The sequence below is a fragment of the Pelodiscus sinensis genome, chromosome 6, assembly GCF_049634645.1.
Source record: "Pelodiscus sinensis isolate JC-2024 chromosome 6, ASM4963464v1, whole genome shotgun sequence".
In the NCBI taxonomy this organism is placed as follows: Eukaryota; Metazoa; Chordata; order Testudines; family Trionychidae; genus Pelodiscus; species Pelodiscus sinensis.
The window spans coordinates 127,206,197-127,222,841 of NC_134716.1; the positions used below are offsets into that span (position 1 = coordinate 127,206,197).

General features: G+C 46.2%; 1 protein-coding gene across 1 annotated transcript in view; it reads left to right on the top strand.

Annotated features, from left to right (window-relative positions):
- Positions 1-16,645, top strand: part of DNAI1 (dynein axonemal intermediate chain 1) — a 208,956-nt gene that overhangs the window by 102,046 nt on the left and 90,265 nt on the right. The window contains exons 14-15 of the mRNA XM_075932798.1: positions 10,315-10,404; positions 15,410-15,497. Coding sequence (XP_075788913.1) covers positions 10,315-10,404; positions 15,410-15,497 — 178 coding nt within the window. The remainder of the gene's footprint in view (positions 1-10,314; positions 10,405-15,409; positions 15,498-16,645) is intronic.

The following is a 16,645-nucleotide window of genomic DNA, read 5'->3' on the forward strand; positions in this document are numbered from 1 at the left end:
ACCAGCAGCCCAGCTTGCTGCCCAGGATGCCCTGGTGGGGTTTCTCAGCCTCCCAGGGCCCCCGCTCCCCACAGCCCCTTGCTCTGGGGATTATCCCTCACCCTCTGCTCCTCTGTGCCCCCGCTGGGCAGATGGGATCTTTATCAGCTCCTCCCAGCCCAGCTCTGCAGGCAGCAGGCGAGTCATGGGGTGGGGAGTGATGGAGGAAGCGGGGCGACAAGTGGTGGAGGGGCCCGTAGTGTCCAGTTCTGAAAAATTGGAAATTGGCAACCCCATGTAGCTGGGTGTCCCCCTGCATCAACTCTGAACTCTCTCCAGAGGCCAGGTGCTCTCATGTCCCCAGGCCAAATCCACGAGCCATCCTGGCCGCCTTTGTCTGGGATGGAAAGCCATAGACGCAAAGGACAACTGTTAGGGACAGGATATTTGTGTGGGTTCCTAACATAGATAGCTTTGGACCTTTCAACATAGGAACGTCCATACTGGGTCAGACCAAAGGTCCATCTAGCCCAGTGTCCTGTCTGCCGACAGTGGCCAATGCCAGGTGCCCCAGAGGGAGGGGACAGTACAGGGAATCATCAAGTGATCCCTCCCCTGTCGCCCATTCCCAGCCTCTGACAAACAGAGGCAGGGACACCATTCCTACCCCCCCTGGCTAATAGCCATTGATGGACTAACCTCCATGAATTTATCAAGGTCTTTTTCAAACCCTATTAAAGTTCTAGTCTTCTCAACATCCTCTGGCAAGAAGTTCCACAAGTTTTCTCCTAAAAGGATATATTACACCTGCCAGACAGATGAAGGAAGCACAAGTTGACTGGGAAGTAATGGCACCTTTGATTAGCCATACATTCATCAAGAAGCAGAGGGGAGAGATAAGTACATCCTGGAGTCTGAAGCTTTTTCTCCCTAAAGCATAAAGGGACATTTACATATTACTGATTCACACAGGGGAAGAGGCATTCACAGGAGACAGTATCTATTCAGTGGTTTCTAAGGTGGGGAATGTTTACTTTATAAATGCATTCTGGCATGTCTCATAATTTTAGTGTAACCCATCAGGGTATGCTTCGGTAAACGAAGGCAGCACATCCGAGAATACTGCTCTACCAATCTGTTCCCTCATCTGCGCATTAATGTCATAGCTGGAACATTTGCATTTAAAAGGATATCTAGATTTTCACTGTAGGAATATTTTTCTATTGCATATATTTTTGGCGTTTTTACATAAATCAGATTAATTACTTATATATGCATCGCTCCATCAGCCTCCATTCAGAGTCATAAGACCTATTTACTGTACAAAGAAGTCTATTGAAGTCTAGTCCAGTGAGTGAACAAAGCAGTCACAATGTGGTTAAACATGATATGAGGCAATTCGTGCCGGGTGAAACACAAATTTTAAATTGGATAGAACATTCATTTCTGAAGCTAGGAAACTATTTTCTGAGGGCCAAAGGTGGGAACAAAGAATGAGGTAGCCTGACAATATTAGATTTCCATTACAGAACACTTGAGAACAACTTCAAATCAATTTTATTTGCAGAGGTTTCATGGCCAATACTTGACTGTGGCAACATTGGCCACTGTGGTTTGTCTGCTTTTGTTGGTAATGCATGTACCAGGCCCTGATAGCTTTTCTACCTCCACAATACTCTTGAGTAATGATCTGACCCCAGCCACCTCTCTGAGACCTAATGAGGTAATGTGACCTAAGGCTGTGGGATTAGAAATCTTTAAGAAACGATCACAACATTGTAAAGTCCTTGCTTAGGTCTTGAGTCCAAACCAGATATCTGGTCTCATCATAGGCTTTGTCTTTCCCCCAACCCTCCTGTGTAACGTATCTCTCAAATGTCATTTTGAGAGGCTCATCCCTCATTTGAGGCCCAAAGTTAACCTCAGTGTGGGGCTCCCTGACTTCTATTGCTGACAATTATTTACCTCAGAAATAAAGACACAGGAAGCTAGAGAACAGTTACTGGTATGGTCGAAAGGAATCCTCCAGCATTTTAAATCTCCTCAGGGTATGTATACACTACAACGTTAATTCGAACTAACTTAGTTCAAATTAGTTAATTCGAACTAAGCTAATTCGAACTAACGGATCCAGACTAAAAAACTAGTTCGAATTAGCGTTTTGCTAATTCGAACTAGCATGTCCACATTAAGTGGACCCTGAACCGGGCTTAAGGATGGCCGGAAGCAGTGCCGGCAGGGCATCAGAGAAGAACTTAGAGCGTGGAGATGCTTTCTCAGGCTAGCCGAGGGCTGTGCTTAAAGGGTCCCGACCCCCACCCCGGACAGACAGTTCTCAGGGGTGCCCCGCTTGCAAAGCAGTCCTGGCTTGGAGTTCCCGGAGTACCCACACTGGGCACATCACACCACTCGGCCATCAGCCTTGCTGCACTTGCCGCAGGCTGCCATCTGGGGAGAGGTGGCAATTGGGGGGCTGCAGGAGAGCTTCCACCCCCAGAAGCCCACAGAGCCAGCCCAGTCCTCCCCATCGGGAGCTCGTACCCCATTCCTCCCTCACCTCCTTCCACTTACCCTTCCCTAGCCCCTCTTCTTGATGTACAAAATAAAGATAACGTGTCTTCCAAAATGGAATCTGTCTTTATTGAACAAAACTGGGGGAGACTGGGAAAAGGAGGTGGGAGAGGGGAAGAGAGAGGCTGGGAGAGGGGAGGGCAACTAACATGATCAGGGGTTGGAAACAGGTCCCATATGAAGAGAGGCTAAAGAGACTGGGACTTTTCAGCTTAGAAAAGAGGAGACGGAGGGGGGACAGGATAGAGGTCTCTAAAAGCATGAGTGGGGTGGAGAGGGTGAATACAGAAAAGTTCTTCATTAGTTCCCATAAAGAAGGACTAGAGGACACCAAAGGAAAGGAATGGGTAGCAGGCTTCAAACTAGTAACAGAAAGTTGTTCTTCAGAAAGCAAAGAGTCAACCTGTGGAACTCCTTGCTGCAGGAGGCTGTGAAGGCTACAACTAGAACAGAGTTTAAAGGGAATTGAGATCAAGTCATGGAGGCTGGGTCCATGGAGTGGTATTAGCCAGGGGGTAGGAGTGGTGTCCCTGCCCAAAGTTTGTGGAAGGCTGGAGATGGATGGCACGAGACAAATGGCTTGGTCACTGTCTTCGGTCCATCCCCTCCAGGGTCCCTAGGGTTGGACGCTGTCGGCAGACAGGCTACTGGGCTAGATGGACCTTTGGTCTGACCCAGTACGGCCATTGTAAGCTCAGGGCTCAGGGTCGGGGGTCTCACTGGACCCCCTTGATTTTCATGCACACCTGCTCCTGGGTGGCCAGGCTGGCAGCTCTCCTGCCCTAGACGGCCACTTTCCTGTGCCTAATGCGGAGATCGTGGACGAGGTCCACGATGTTTGCACTAGCCCAGGCGGGTGCCGCCTCTTGCGGTCCCGGGCAAGCTCCCGGGAGCCGCCAGCCTGGTCCCGGGAAGAGGGGGAGGGCTGGGGGGCATCGGGTGGGTGGCTTGATCTGTGCCAGGTGCAGGGTCTGCTTGCTGGGTGCTGGCAGGCTTGCACCTGGCACGGGCACCGTAGCCAGACCGTGCCCCTTTAAGGGGTCCGGGGCCGGGAGGGGGGCAGACGAGTTTCCCTGGTGTTGGCCAGAGTGGCCACCAGGGAAACCTGGGGAGGGCTAGCCTCCCACTAGTTCGAATTAAGGGACTACACACCCCTTAATTCGAACTAGCTAGTTCGAACTAGGCTTAATCCTCGTAAAATGAGGTTTTCCTAGTTCGAACTAAGCGCTCCGCTAGTTCGAATTAAATTTGAACTAATGGAGCGCTAGTGTAGCGCCTATGAAAGTTAGTTCGAACTAACTCTGTAGTGTAGACATACTCTCAGAGTGTAGCAGTCTGCATTATGCCCCGCACTTCGGGCCCTAGCAGGTCAAGAGCCACGCCATGCAGTGTGGCATGATTGCAGGGCTCCGTGACAGGGTTTCGTGTCTGTTCTAATAGATGTTCTCAGAGATGGGGGGGTGTTGGCAGAACTGTGGAAGGGAAGTGTCACGATGACTACCTGTAAAGGAGTGAAGTCAGACTGCAAACATGATTCTGGGCTGCGTTAACAGGGGTGTTGTGAGCAAGACACGAGGAGTCATTCTTCCACTCTACTCTGTGCTAGTTAGGCCTCAGATGGAGTATTGTGTCCGCATTTCAAGAAGGATGTGGAGAAACTGGAGGAGATCCAGAGAAGAGCAACAAAAATGATGAAAGGTCTAGAAAACAGGAGTTCTGAGGGAAGACTGAGGGAATAGGACTTGTTTAGTTTAGAAAAGAGAAGACTGAGAGGGAGACACAATAGCAGTTTTCAAATATTTGAAAGGGTGTTACATGTAGAAGGGAGAAAAATTGTTCTCCTTCACCTCTGAGGACAGGACAAGCAGCAATGAGCTTAAACTGCAGCAAGGGAGGTTTAGGTTGGACATTAGGAAAAACTTTCCTACCAGGGAAAATGAAACTAGTGGCAAAAATCCTTAAATTGAACAAATTCTAAACTTGCTTACCATTTCTTATGAAGGGGCACTGTCAGGATGATAGGAATTTACATCCCCAATTAGACAAGTGGTCCATTTTGGTCTGGTATGCAGTCTTCAAAAGTAGTAAGCAGCAGCTTCTCCAGAGGTAGCTGATAGTATCCTTGTAATAGATTAGAGAATAATTGTCTTAGAAGGGAAGTGACTTGCTAAAGATGGATCTTTATACTGGTGAGATGGAGATTTATACATTTTATTTTACTTTTATCCCATCTCATTATCTATATCAGCGTATATCTCAAGCTATATTTTAATCAGTAATGTTGAATCTCATTGACTCTTGTGCATTTATTCCATATGTTTACTTCACACTTTTCATTACTTTGAGCTGCTGTTCACTATTAGTTTTGTTTGCAGTCAGATTTTAGGCAATTTCACTCTCAAGTTTTCATGCTCTGACCGTGTTGAAAACAACAACAACATTAACAGTTATTGAGCTGTTTCCAGTGATAAGTCTGGTAAAAACTTCATTTAACTAAACCCGTGAGTTTGAACCAATTTTTAAAGTAAGGGTAAAAGTTACAAACATGAACCCCAAAATCATTTTAAAGGGTGAAGGATTTGGAGAGGTCACAGTACAAATTTCTTCATTTCATCTCTCTGCCCCAACCAGAGGTGGTTGTTATGTGCTACTTTAACAATACTTGTATAGTTTCCCTTTTTATTATTTGTGTAATCAGTTATTGACGTGTACTAAATATATGTGGTTTTACGGTACCTGGCAAAGATAGGGGCTGATCCATAATGAGGGCTTCTAAGTGCTACCATAGGTGCAAATTGTAAGTGATTTTTATCTTTGGAGACAAATTTTCTTTTAAATTTGGTAGCAAAGAATTCTGCAAACACCTCAGCTGTGGTTATTGTTCTTTCCCTATGTCTTAAGCAAACCTTTGCCCGCCATGCTGTCAAAGTACTGGATCGTTATCACATGCTCACATAAGGAATTAACTTCTCAGCACATACTAAGACACCTTGAGTGCTACTAAAATGATTGCCGTGACACACCCAGCATGGATGCAGCTAATGAAAGGAAGTTAATCTCAGATCCAACAAACCCAGGGTAAAAGAGGGAACACAGAGGCAATTCTGTTTGAGTATCATGAAGGCTGCAAATTAAATTGGCAAAGACTTATGGGATTCAGGGAGCAGTAACACCACTTCCCCCTGTCAAAACCAGTGAAAGTGTTGGAGGGATTGATTTATGAATGGATATTAAAAGAGCTAAGTGCCAAACGCTGCTTTCTGAAATTCTGGCTAGCTTCAGTGGAAAGTGCTGGTGCTCTTCAGGGGACAGAATTGGGCCCTCGATATGCATGCTTTGGCCCAATAGTATTTAAAATGTACAAACACCAAGTAAGGTGAGATATTATTAATCATGGGGTAAGGGGTTACAGGTTGGAACCACGGAAGGAAATTGATCTGCAGGTCGGCCCCACACTGAACTATGCACAGTGTGCAAATGACAAGCATTGCACCTGGCGACTGAAACTTCAGCTAGTGCGTAAAGTGGCTGAGGCCATGTCTACTCTTAAAACACAACAGCAGCCCTGTGGCTGCGCCATGGGGGTTCGCCTGTGACTGCGGTTAATCCACCTCCGGGGAGGCAGCCGTTAGATCGATGGAAGAAATCTTCCAGTGAACTAGCTTTGTCTAAACTGGGAGTTTGGGCGGCTTAACAACTTGAAGCCAGCATAGCGGGGTTGACCTGACTTTTCAGTCTAGATCAGCTTGTCTACACAGGGACACCCACTGAATTCACTAACGCTGTGAATAACCAGTCTAGGCGGGTGTTACTTTTCAGAAGTAAAGTGCCTCAATGTGGTTTAATGAATCAACTTAAAAAGTTAATTCAGGATAACTTTTCTGAGCAGCTCCATGTAGACAAGTTGTCAGAAGTATTTCTTATAAGGAGCACATGGCTTCTGTGGTCTGCACTTTTCTTCCAACTAAAATTAAAGTGTTTTGCATCTATAAATCCTAAAAGTTTTTCATCTTGGCTACCTTGGAAACCATTTCTCTCCTAGTTTGATCTTTCACAGAGGCCCTTGAGCTAATAACCCCCTTGTTTAAACAGTAGTCCTTTAGTGGCAGGTATTTTCTGTAAGAAGTTCATGATTTAGGATTTTGCTTCTCCTGCTTCTATCTGAGTTATTTGGCCTTAGAGGCTTATCTGTTTTCCCAGAGAAGCTGGGTTGAAGAAGATGTACATGAGATTGTTACACCTTGGTTCGGTGATGTGGTGGAAGCCTCAAGGGTTAAAGCCGATTCCCCAGTGAAAACTACTGGATGATGGTGTAAAACAAATGATTTTTATTAAGTGGAATGATTCTTTTATCAAAACTAACAATTAGAAAATCGTCTTTTTAACTAACAATTGCCTAATGCTTTTACAGGGTAGAAAACTTGAACACGACTATACCTAACTGATTACAATTCTTAGATTACAAGTTACTTATATTAAATTACTATCTCTAATTCGCTTAACAAAAATACAAAAACAAAGACAATATAATGAATAAAAACTCCGTCTAAAGCCAGCCTCTCTATGGTTATTTTAGGGCAGCTGGTGGAGTTAGTAACAACTCTTGGACTTCTATTTCTAACACTTACACTTAACCTAAATACAACACTACTACACAACACAAAATTATACGATTTACACAGTGTGGTTAACAGAACTTAGATACACTTTACAGAATTACACAGTGAAATTAACACAATTTAACTATTAATTAAACCAATAACTAATACATTTAAGCAATACTTACAAATCCAGCAACGATAATAACACAAAGACACACTAGAACTCAGAGCATGCTCAGGACTCGTGCACCCCTATATTTGATTTGAAGGGTGGGAAGGCAGCCTTAGGGTGATCATTCCTTTAGCTGGGCAAAAAAAGATACGTGCCCTCAATACACGGAACCTTCATCAAACAAAGGGGTTGAGGGTCTTTTATAACATAACCTGATATCCGGTACCTTATTAGGGTTAGTTCCTTGGCTGGGCCTGATAGGCTGGTAATGAGGTAACGTGAAATACTGCCCTATAGGATTTTTCATGATGCCCGCCTGATGGCCCCGTGGACAGTGCTGGGTGTGGGCATGGTCTGTGTGCATGGCAGTTGCATCTTATCTCCCTATGCCTACCTCCCTGCTTTCAAGGACTGGTCAAGAGAGTCTTATTTATCTCTTGCAGCTTGTGTTCTATTTTTTCATGCTCACCTCCCTGTTCTATGATGCCTACAAGGCCAAATCCCGTTTTACAGAAAGCTGCATTGTGCTTCCTATGCTTCTCTGAATATCTCACAGTCTGGGTTTTCTGTGAGGGGCCTTGTGTAGCAGGATGGGCTATACGCGAAGGCCATGGACAGAAAAAGCCTGCTTTACAACAGAGATAAGGGGAGAAATTATCCCTATGGATTGGCAAGTGAAAAAGTGAAAAAGAGCTTGCTATATGATGATAGGTTAAATTATAGGTTCTGTTTTCAAAAGCAGGCATCAATGTGGAGTACCACCGCTCTTGGGTTCTCAACTTTAGACAACTGATTTTTCAAGGCTGTCAGCAACTAGCTTCCCTTGCCACCCCCTCACTATTTCAGAGAACAGCTTAGCAGTTCACAGAGGAGAGACAACCATTATAGAGAGCAAAACCAACAAGGAGTCTGGTGGCATTTTGAAACTTACCAGCTTTATTAGGGTATTAGGGCATAAGCTTTTCATGCCATATGGGATACAGAGATGGGAGTGTGACATCAGCCTCATTAAATCAGAGTGGATGATTATGAAGAGGGTGCCAGAGAGCAGGTAGAACGTACTCTCAGTCACGCTTCCTGTAACAGCCTTGACAATGGATCTTTGTTAGCATCAATGAATGGGTCTAAGGGAGAAGCCAACCCTGACAGCCATCACCATCAATGGTGCTGTGCGAAGTAGAGGGATGCGAAATGGATGCTCTGAGCAATTTGTATGCCTTGCAGAACAGCGCCGTTGGTACATACCATTGCAGAGAAGTGACTCCACTGCAATTAGCACTTTTATTTTTGGGTATATCATATTGTGCGATTCCGTTTCCACAAGAGAGCACAGAGCAGTGCTGGCACGTACTGCCTGTGCCCCGTAATAGCTGCTGCTCATACGATAGCCCTTCTGGTCCAAGGAAATTATAAGCCATATGCTGCTGAGTTTCCAGTCCCATCTCATGGCTATATAGGGCGCACATCAAAATACGCTCCAATGGATTTCTTCAACTCTCATTTCTAGTTCCTCAGAACACTGTGTTGGAGGGAAGAGACTTTTTCAGTAGAGGCTTAATTTCTCGTCCTTGAGTCTCTTGCTTAGTTTCATGTCTATAGAGCTTCATAATACAAACCGCTTTTTTTTATAGGATCAACATTCCCTCCCCCCCCCCCCCAAGGGAGCAATACCCAAAACTCAAGTACCCATAATTACAATATTGAGACTACAGCTTCTTTTTTGGAAATAGAAGCCACTTAAATAGATTGCCACGAGGAAGTATTTGGTGTGCTCTGCGATAATCACATTAATTTTTGATGCCCGATGTTTTGGGAAATAGATCTCCGGTGGGACACGGACAGAGACAAACACGCCATGGAACTCCTAGGTCTTTGTAAGTTGTTGTACCCATGCTGCGCTGATAAATGCCCACAAAGCTGTAAGTGGGCAGATGTTGTGACAGGTCATCCTTTACTCTTCGCTCTTATTGGATTTCAGGATCAGAAAATTGGATCAATCTTGGTGCTTTTGGTCTCTGTGAAATGTCTGCAATAAATCTCAAAACATTTATCCTTGCTCTGATCTCACTCACGGAGCAGCCACATTCAAAAGGCAAATCTCCTCATGAGGCAGATAAATGAGGAGCAGTACAAAGAATTTACTGCTCTTCTGCAGCAGTAGAAAGAATTTACTTTTTGACGGGTGAATTTCCCTCTAGCTCATGGGTGAGGAACTGTTTTTTCTATGGGGGCCAGTGACCCACAGGAAAAATCAGTCATGGACCCGTGGGCCACATACCCTAGATATATGTGCAGAGGAGCAAGTCTTCTCCTAGGCTCCAAGGTGGGGCCCAAAATGAGAAGTTCAGTGTGCAGAAGGGGGTGCTGGAGAGGGGCTGAGGGGTTTGGAGTGAGGGAGCAGGCTCAGGGCTTAGGGCAGGGTGTTGAGGTGTGGGAGGGGGCTTAGACCTTGGGCAGGTGGTTAGGAGTGGAGGTGTAGCACCGGGGACGGAGTTAGGGTGCATGAAGGGGTCTGAGATTGGACAGCGTTTCAGGGTGGATGTGCGAGGCCGGACATTGGGTTGTAGGAGGGGGTGAGGGATGCAACACACTGCAGAAGATGAGCGTGGCCAAGGGGTTCAGTTTGTGGGAGAACCTCCTGTGGATCTGAAATGCTGAAAAGATCTTGGGGAACTCAGACCTTCCTCTGCTATCACAGCTGGGAAGAGCCAGCCCCAGAGTGACAGTGAGGGACAGAGGCTGATAAGGTTGAAATTCTATATGATGTTGGCTGGTCATAAAAGTGTCTAGGAAAACCAGGGGAATGCGAATAGGGCTGCCTTTAATGGCTCCAGCCCACAGACATCTGCGGAGGGGATGCCAGTGGGGCTAATGCTCAATGCAAAGTGCTGCAGCTGAAAGGAGAGTCACTCCTTTGAAACCTCTGTCTGACCAAGTGTATTGTCACTGTCACCCATGCCAACCATGCGCGATGTGTTTGGGCTCTTTTAGGTCAAGTGGCAGAAGGATGACCTGGACAATAATTTGAATTTCTTCTCCATCTCTTCCGATGGGCGGATTGTATCATGGACTTTAGTTAAGGTAAATGTTAACGTTGGGATATTTTCTCCCTTGCTGAATTATGTGTAGAGTTCAGCAGTGCACGTGATGTATTATTACTTACAATAAAGAGAGAGACAAGCTGGCTGAGGTTAGATCTTCTGTTGGGAAGACCCAGAACTGAAGAATAGCTCTGAGTAGACCAAAAACTTGTCTCTCACCAACAGAAGTTGGTCCAAGGAAAGATATTACCTCCTCCAACTTGTCTTTTTCCTGTCCTGGGACCAGCACAGCTGCATCGACACTGCAAACTACAATGTTATAATGAGCCTTAGGCATGAAAAGAAGCTGTTAATGATAAACAGCGCAGTAGTTCCATGTGAAACTTTAACTTGTGGTTGGGTTTTAGTGTTAAACTCCTTGGGGTGAACAGGGACAGCCCTGCCTCTCTGCGCCCCAAACTCTTGGCCCTGAATGTAGATCAATGGGCTCTCAGGACAGAGACTGTCTTCCACCAGGTTGCTTGGAAGCTGCTGAAGTCCATAGTGATCCTTTGTGCACTGAGAACACCCACTGTTCATCAGAGAGCTGACTGTGGAATGTGCCTCTTTCCATTTTCCCTTCACTCCAAAAACTTTCTAGGAAATGATCAACTAAAGAGTTCAGATTTGCAGAATCCAGGAAGCAAGAGAGAAGGTTCAACCCGGTCAGCAACTCAACTAGCTTCTTCTCTTGATGGCACAACTGAGGAAAAGCGGTTTGGCAGGTTGTCCCGAAACCTCACTATCCCTTCTCTTCTCGTTGGCACACAATACATAATGGCACCTTGCTTGAGGATTACACGGTCTTTTATTTCACAGTGAACCAAAGAACCTGACGATACATAAAAGCTTAAAGCTCTAGAGCTATATTCTCAGGGAAGCAAACGCCTTTGTTCCCCCGTCGGTGTAGGTAATTGACCACCCTGACAGGCAGTAGGTAGGACACCAGGAGAATTCCATTTTGGAGCATTTATCTGCCTCATCTCTCTCATATTGATGGGGTTGGGCACAGTGATATCACTGTCAGTTTGAAATAGAGCAGGTGATTCATAAGGGTGTTCCCCAAAACCCGAGCCTGTCTCTGGAATACTGAGCTACCAGGTGGCAGTGCTTTGTCCTGAAATGTCATGCAGAAGGTCTGCAGTGAGATCAGTGGGTGTCACTGGGGTAGGCCGCCTCATCTCCTGCCACATCAGTAGCTGTGGGAATGACAGCAAAGAACTTATTGGCTGATGTAGTTGGATTAAGGTCCAGGACTAGGAGTCGGGGCTCCACATTCAGTTCCCAGCTTGGACACAGATTTACTATGTGCCATTGGGCCAAATTACTCAGCTGCTCCGAGCCTTGTTTGTAAAATGGGGCTAAAGGTGTTTTCCTCCTTTAAGGGACGCATTTGAGGCTTACTTCACTCCTGCTTGTGACGGGCGCAAAGATTATTAAATCCTCTTGCTGTAATTGTTGGGTATTCCTGCAAGCACATGGGACAGCGAGTCTTAGCAGTCTCTTTTCTCTGTGGAATTTCTGAATGACTTATGCTACACAGCGCCCCCGGAATATATTGCCATGGATCACAGGTCTCAAACCCCAATCTACAGGGTGCGTTGGAGCCAGTAAGTTCCAAACTGCCATTCCCTGGCCAGCTAATAACCACCAGACTAGGAGCTCGACTCCAGTCCTGGTGTCTGATTGATAGAACTCAGATTGGTTCCCTGCTTCTATTTAAAGCAAGCACAGGAACAGGAGTTGTCCATGTAACTACGTTTCCCTCGCTTCCCTTGTGCTGCATGCTCCTATTGTGTTACTCTGATCTCTTTGTAACCTGACCCTGCCTGACACCTGACCCTCAGTCTGGCCTGGACTCTGATCTTCCACTGTGTGACCCAAACTGTCTCCAGACTCCTGCTCCAACCATTATGTCAGACTGTCCACATCCTGGTCATGAGAGTTTGCATGGACCATGTAGGCCAGAGGAGTGAGCCTGGAGCTGTTCGTGGCATAATGGGCCTGGCTGACCCTTTAGCCACACTTGAGAGGCCCGTCTGCTTTCAGGCGGACCACCATGCTGCAGACCTAGGCCATCCAGCTGACCTTGCAAGAGCAAGTCGGAGAGTTGCATGCTGGAAAAGCCACACTCCAGACGTAGCTCACTCAACCCTGTCACATGATGCAGCTGCCAGAAAAGTGTGGTGCTAATTAACAGCAACCGTGGGCTTCTATAAACCAGTGTTGCCTCCAGTTCAGGGTGCCACCTTCAGTTCTACACAACTGATTGTAGAAGGTGAGTCTGGTTATTAGCCTGCTGGCCAGGGAAGCGTTAGACTGGATTGTCCCCTTCTCGGCGTGCGGCTGCCCGGCACTGTTGAACTGGGAGGTCTTCCTCCAAGCTTTGCCCAGTGTTCTTTGATCACCTACCAAACCCATGACTGTCTGGTAATGCCTGTCAGGCTGACCAATGCCTCAGCCTCCTGGCGCCATTTTATAAATGGTGTGTTCTGAGACATACTGGGCTAGTGGGTAGTAATTTGCCTACATGACATATTGGTTTGCTCTGACTGCGAAACAGTCTGCCGCTCACATCCAAATGGCACTGGAATGCTTCCGGCAGCCTGGATTTTATGTCGAGCTCAAGGACATGCTTTCAGTCGGGCCTCCATGGAGTTCTTTGGCTTCATTTTATCTCCCGAAGGGATCCAGATGGACCCATGCATGCTCTAAGCTGTCCAAGACTGGCCAGTTTCCCACTCTCTATGCCATCTGGAATGCTTCCTCAGGCACGCCAATTTTTATCCAGGATTTATGCCAGTTTTTCGAAACAAACGGAGCCCCTCGCTGGTTTCCTTTGCAAAAAACACCCAATTCCATTGGTCTCCCAGTGCCCCAGCATGCCTTAAATCAGCTGAAACTTGCCTGCTCTATTGCACCCATATTGGCTTACCCAGATGTCATGCAAGCCTTCAGTGTAGACTCTGATACCTCCAGTGTGGTGACAGGGGCTGTCCTCTCCAAACGACTTGGACCCAAACCAGTATTAAAACTCACCTCTGCAGAGCTAGACTTCAAAATACTTGCTAAGGAACTCCTGCTGCTGAAAACGGCCTCTGCAGAACCGTGTCGCTGCCTGGAAGGAGCTTACTACCCAGCCTTGCATGTATGGCTTTTGAAACCTACACAGAGACCTTTTCCCTCACCGGACCCAGCTGCTTCCTCCTCCAGAACAGGTGCAAGGCCAGGAGGCATTCGTGGCTCTCAGGGTGCCCCAATGGAAATTTGAACATTGCACTAAAACCTCCAATCCTAAGGCCACGGTGCTCACTAATTTAATCTTTGGTTCCTTGTTCTTTTTACCGCCCCCACTCCTACCCCAGTGCATTCATCACAAGCTCCCACTACGCAGAAATATCCTAATTCCTGAATAGACTCGACCAGATTGCTGCGCACTCTCATTGTTTCATTATTGTTTTTTATTTCCTTGTCTTCCCCCCATCTGTCTGTCTGTATCATGTGTTGCCTCTTCTCTTATGCCCAGATTGGCAGGTCTGTAGAACAGGGATTGTCTTCATGTTCTGTGTTTCTTTAGTGCCTATGATGAGGGCTCCTAGATGCTACAACAGTATGAACAATATTGTATGAGGCATTTGTCTCTGCGGGGGAAACACTTACCTGTGTGTTTCTGACACTTGATTCTCTAAGGCTGTGTCTGGAGTACACCTCTCTGTCGACAGAGAGATGTAGATTAGGCATGTTGAAATTGCTAACGAAGCAGGGATTTGAATGTCCCACACTCTATTAGCATTAACATGGCTGTCGCTTTTTTTTCGAAATGGAGCTTTTTTGAAAAACGGCAGTCTAGATTCACATCTGTCGAAAATAAACCCTTTTTTGACAGATCCTATAAACCTCATTTTTTGAGGAATACATGATCGGTCGAAAAAGGGTTTATTTTCCACAGATCTGCGTCTAGCTCTGTTGCGAAAAAAAGCAGCAGCGATGTTTACGTTAATGAAGTACAGGATATTTAAATCCCTGCTTCGTTAGCAATTTCAACGTGCTTGATTTGCATCCCTCTGTCGACAGAGGGATGCAGTCTAAACGTAGCCTAAGTGAATATTAAGCAGCATGTTCAGGTGCTAATTCGCAGGCTTTGATAATCACAGTATGAATATGGTATTATACCAAACATGGGCCCTCTCCGTTACACTGGTGTGAGAGTTGGTGGGGAAAGTCTCTCCGTGACTCTCCATTACACAAAGCAGAAGCTGATCTTGCCAAGTACAATAGAACCTCAGAATTATTAACACCAGAGTTACAAACTGATCAGTCACACTCATCTGGAACTGGAAGGGGGCAAGCAGGCTGCCAGAAAAGAAAAAGAAAAAGAGAAAAAGGGAAAGTGAAAGGGAAAGGAAATCAGTGCTGTACTGTGTTAAATGTAAATTGCTACGAAAATAAAGGGAAAACATTATTTCCCTCTGCTTAGTAAAGTTTCAAAGTTGTGTTAAGTCACTGTTCATTTGTAAACTGTTGAAAAAACAACGCTGAAGTGTGGTTCGGCGTCCATTCCCACAGTGTTCATAACTCTGAGGTTCTACTGCAAATATTAGTTTATTATTATCAAGTTACTGGTGGAGAAACTGATCCAGACTTTAATGGCTAAATTGATGAAGGCCTTCATTTCCTAAACCTTTTGTTCATACTGAGGGCCCCTCTTTTTTTCTTGGGGGTACAGGGGGTACCCTCCCTGGGTATATGCACTGGGGTGACAAGCTGTGATGAGATTCTGTTACAGTCCGTGAGTGTTAATGGCTGTTTTCTGCGGAAGGGAAGAAAAGCTCATAGTAACTAAAACATCACTGGAGCAAGCTGCCAACTGCTGGCACTAAATGACAAATGCGTTTATGTTCAGCTTTTTAAAATTCTTCAAGAAAATGTGCCATTTCCAAACAATGACAGTCTCTGTATTGTCCCTGCAAAGACTCCCAGTAATCTGAAGTCTCCTCTGCCTGCAGAATGAGCTGGTTCATTCAGATGTCATCAAGCTGTCAGTAGAGGGAACAACGATGGAGGGGCCAGAGGGACTGCAGCTGCAAACAATTGGTATGAGCCCAAGTTCTCGCCCTCCTGATAATTAGTGACACCAAACCACTAATCACTCATCCCTAGGAACTAAAATAGAGAGCTCTCCCTGGGGAGGCAAGGAGCAGAGAGCTGCTTAAAGAAAGGTCCCCCCCTTGGCTGTTCGCTGATCCAAGGGTATGTTCACGCTTGCACTTTCTTAACGAAACTTTTGTCGTTCCCGGGTGCTTAATCCCGCCCTCCTGCGTGAATAACAAGGTTTTGCTGCGGCAAGTGCACGTGAGTGCTTCGTTGGCGGCAGAAGTGCTCTCGTGCCAACAAAACGAAACCCGCTCGTTGGGGTTGGAGGTATTTTGTCTTTCTTTCATTGTTCTTATATATACCCCTGCCTCTGTAAACTCCACCCCAGCTCATCTGATGAAGTGGGTTTTACTCAGGAAAGCACATGCCCCAATAAATCTGTGAGTCTCTAAGGTGCCACAGAACTCCTCCTTGTTTCTTCGTTATTATACTTACACCCCTTTGCCAGGTACTGACGTCAGGCTCGTTAGCCTGTAATTGCCAGGATTGCCTCTTTGGCCCTTTTTAGAAATCGGCGTTACATTAGTTACCCTCCACTCATCTGGTGCTGAGGCAGGTTTCAGGGAGAGGTTACAAACTAGAGTTAGTGGTTTTGCAATTTTGTATCTGAATTCCTTCCGACTAGCTGCCCGAATACTTACCCCGGGCCCTAGGCAGGCTTGTGCAGCCCAAACTGAAGTCCGTGTTGTGGAGACTTCAGTGCTCTGGTATGTGAACTATATAGATTAAAGCTGGTGTGGCCTGGTATGCCTGCAGGTGCCCCAGTCACCTTGCCAATTGCAGCCAAAGCACAGGTCCTTTCTATCTACAGGTAGTTAGTCTGGCTCAGACATTTCATCTCCCTCTCACCTCGGCTTCACCTCAAGTAGCTACAAGAAATGAAAACTAATAAGGATCTAAGCGACTACTTGACTACCCGATAGGCATATGCTTATCGGGTAATCGAGTGGTGAGGTCCCAACTGCCACTCCTCTGCCTTCAAAATACAGCAAGAGTCCCGGGGCTACATTTCAAAGGCAGAAGCACAGGACTCAGAACATGGGGCAAGTGGGGACAACTTGAGTCCCCACCCACCCTGGGGACACTGC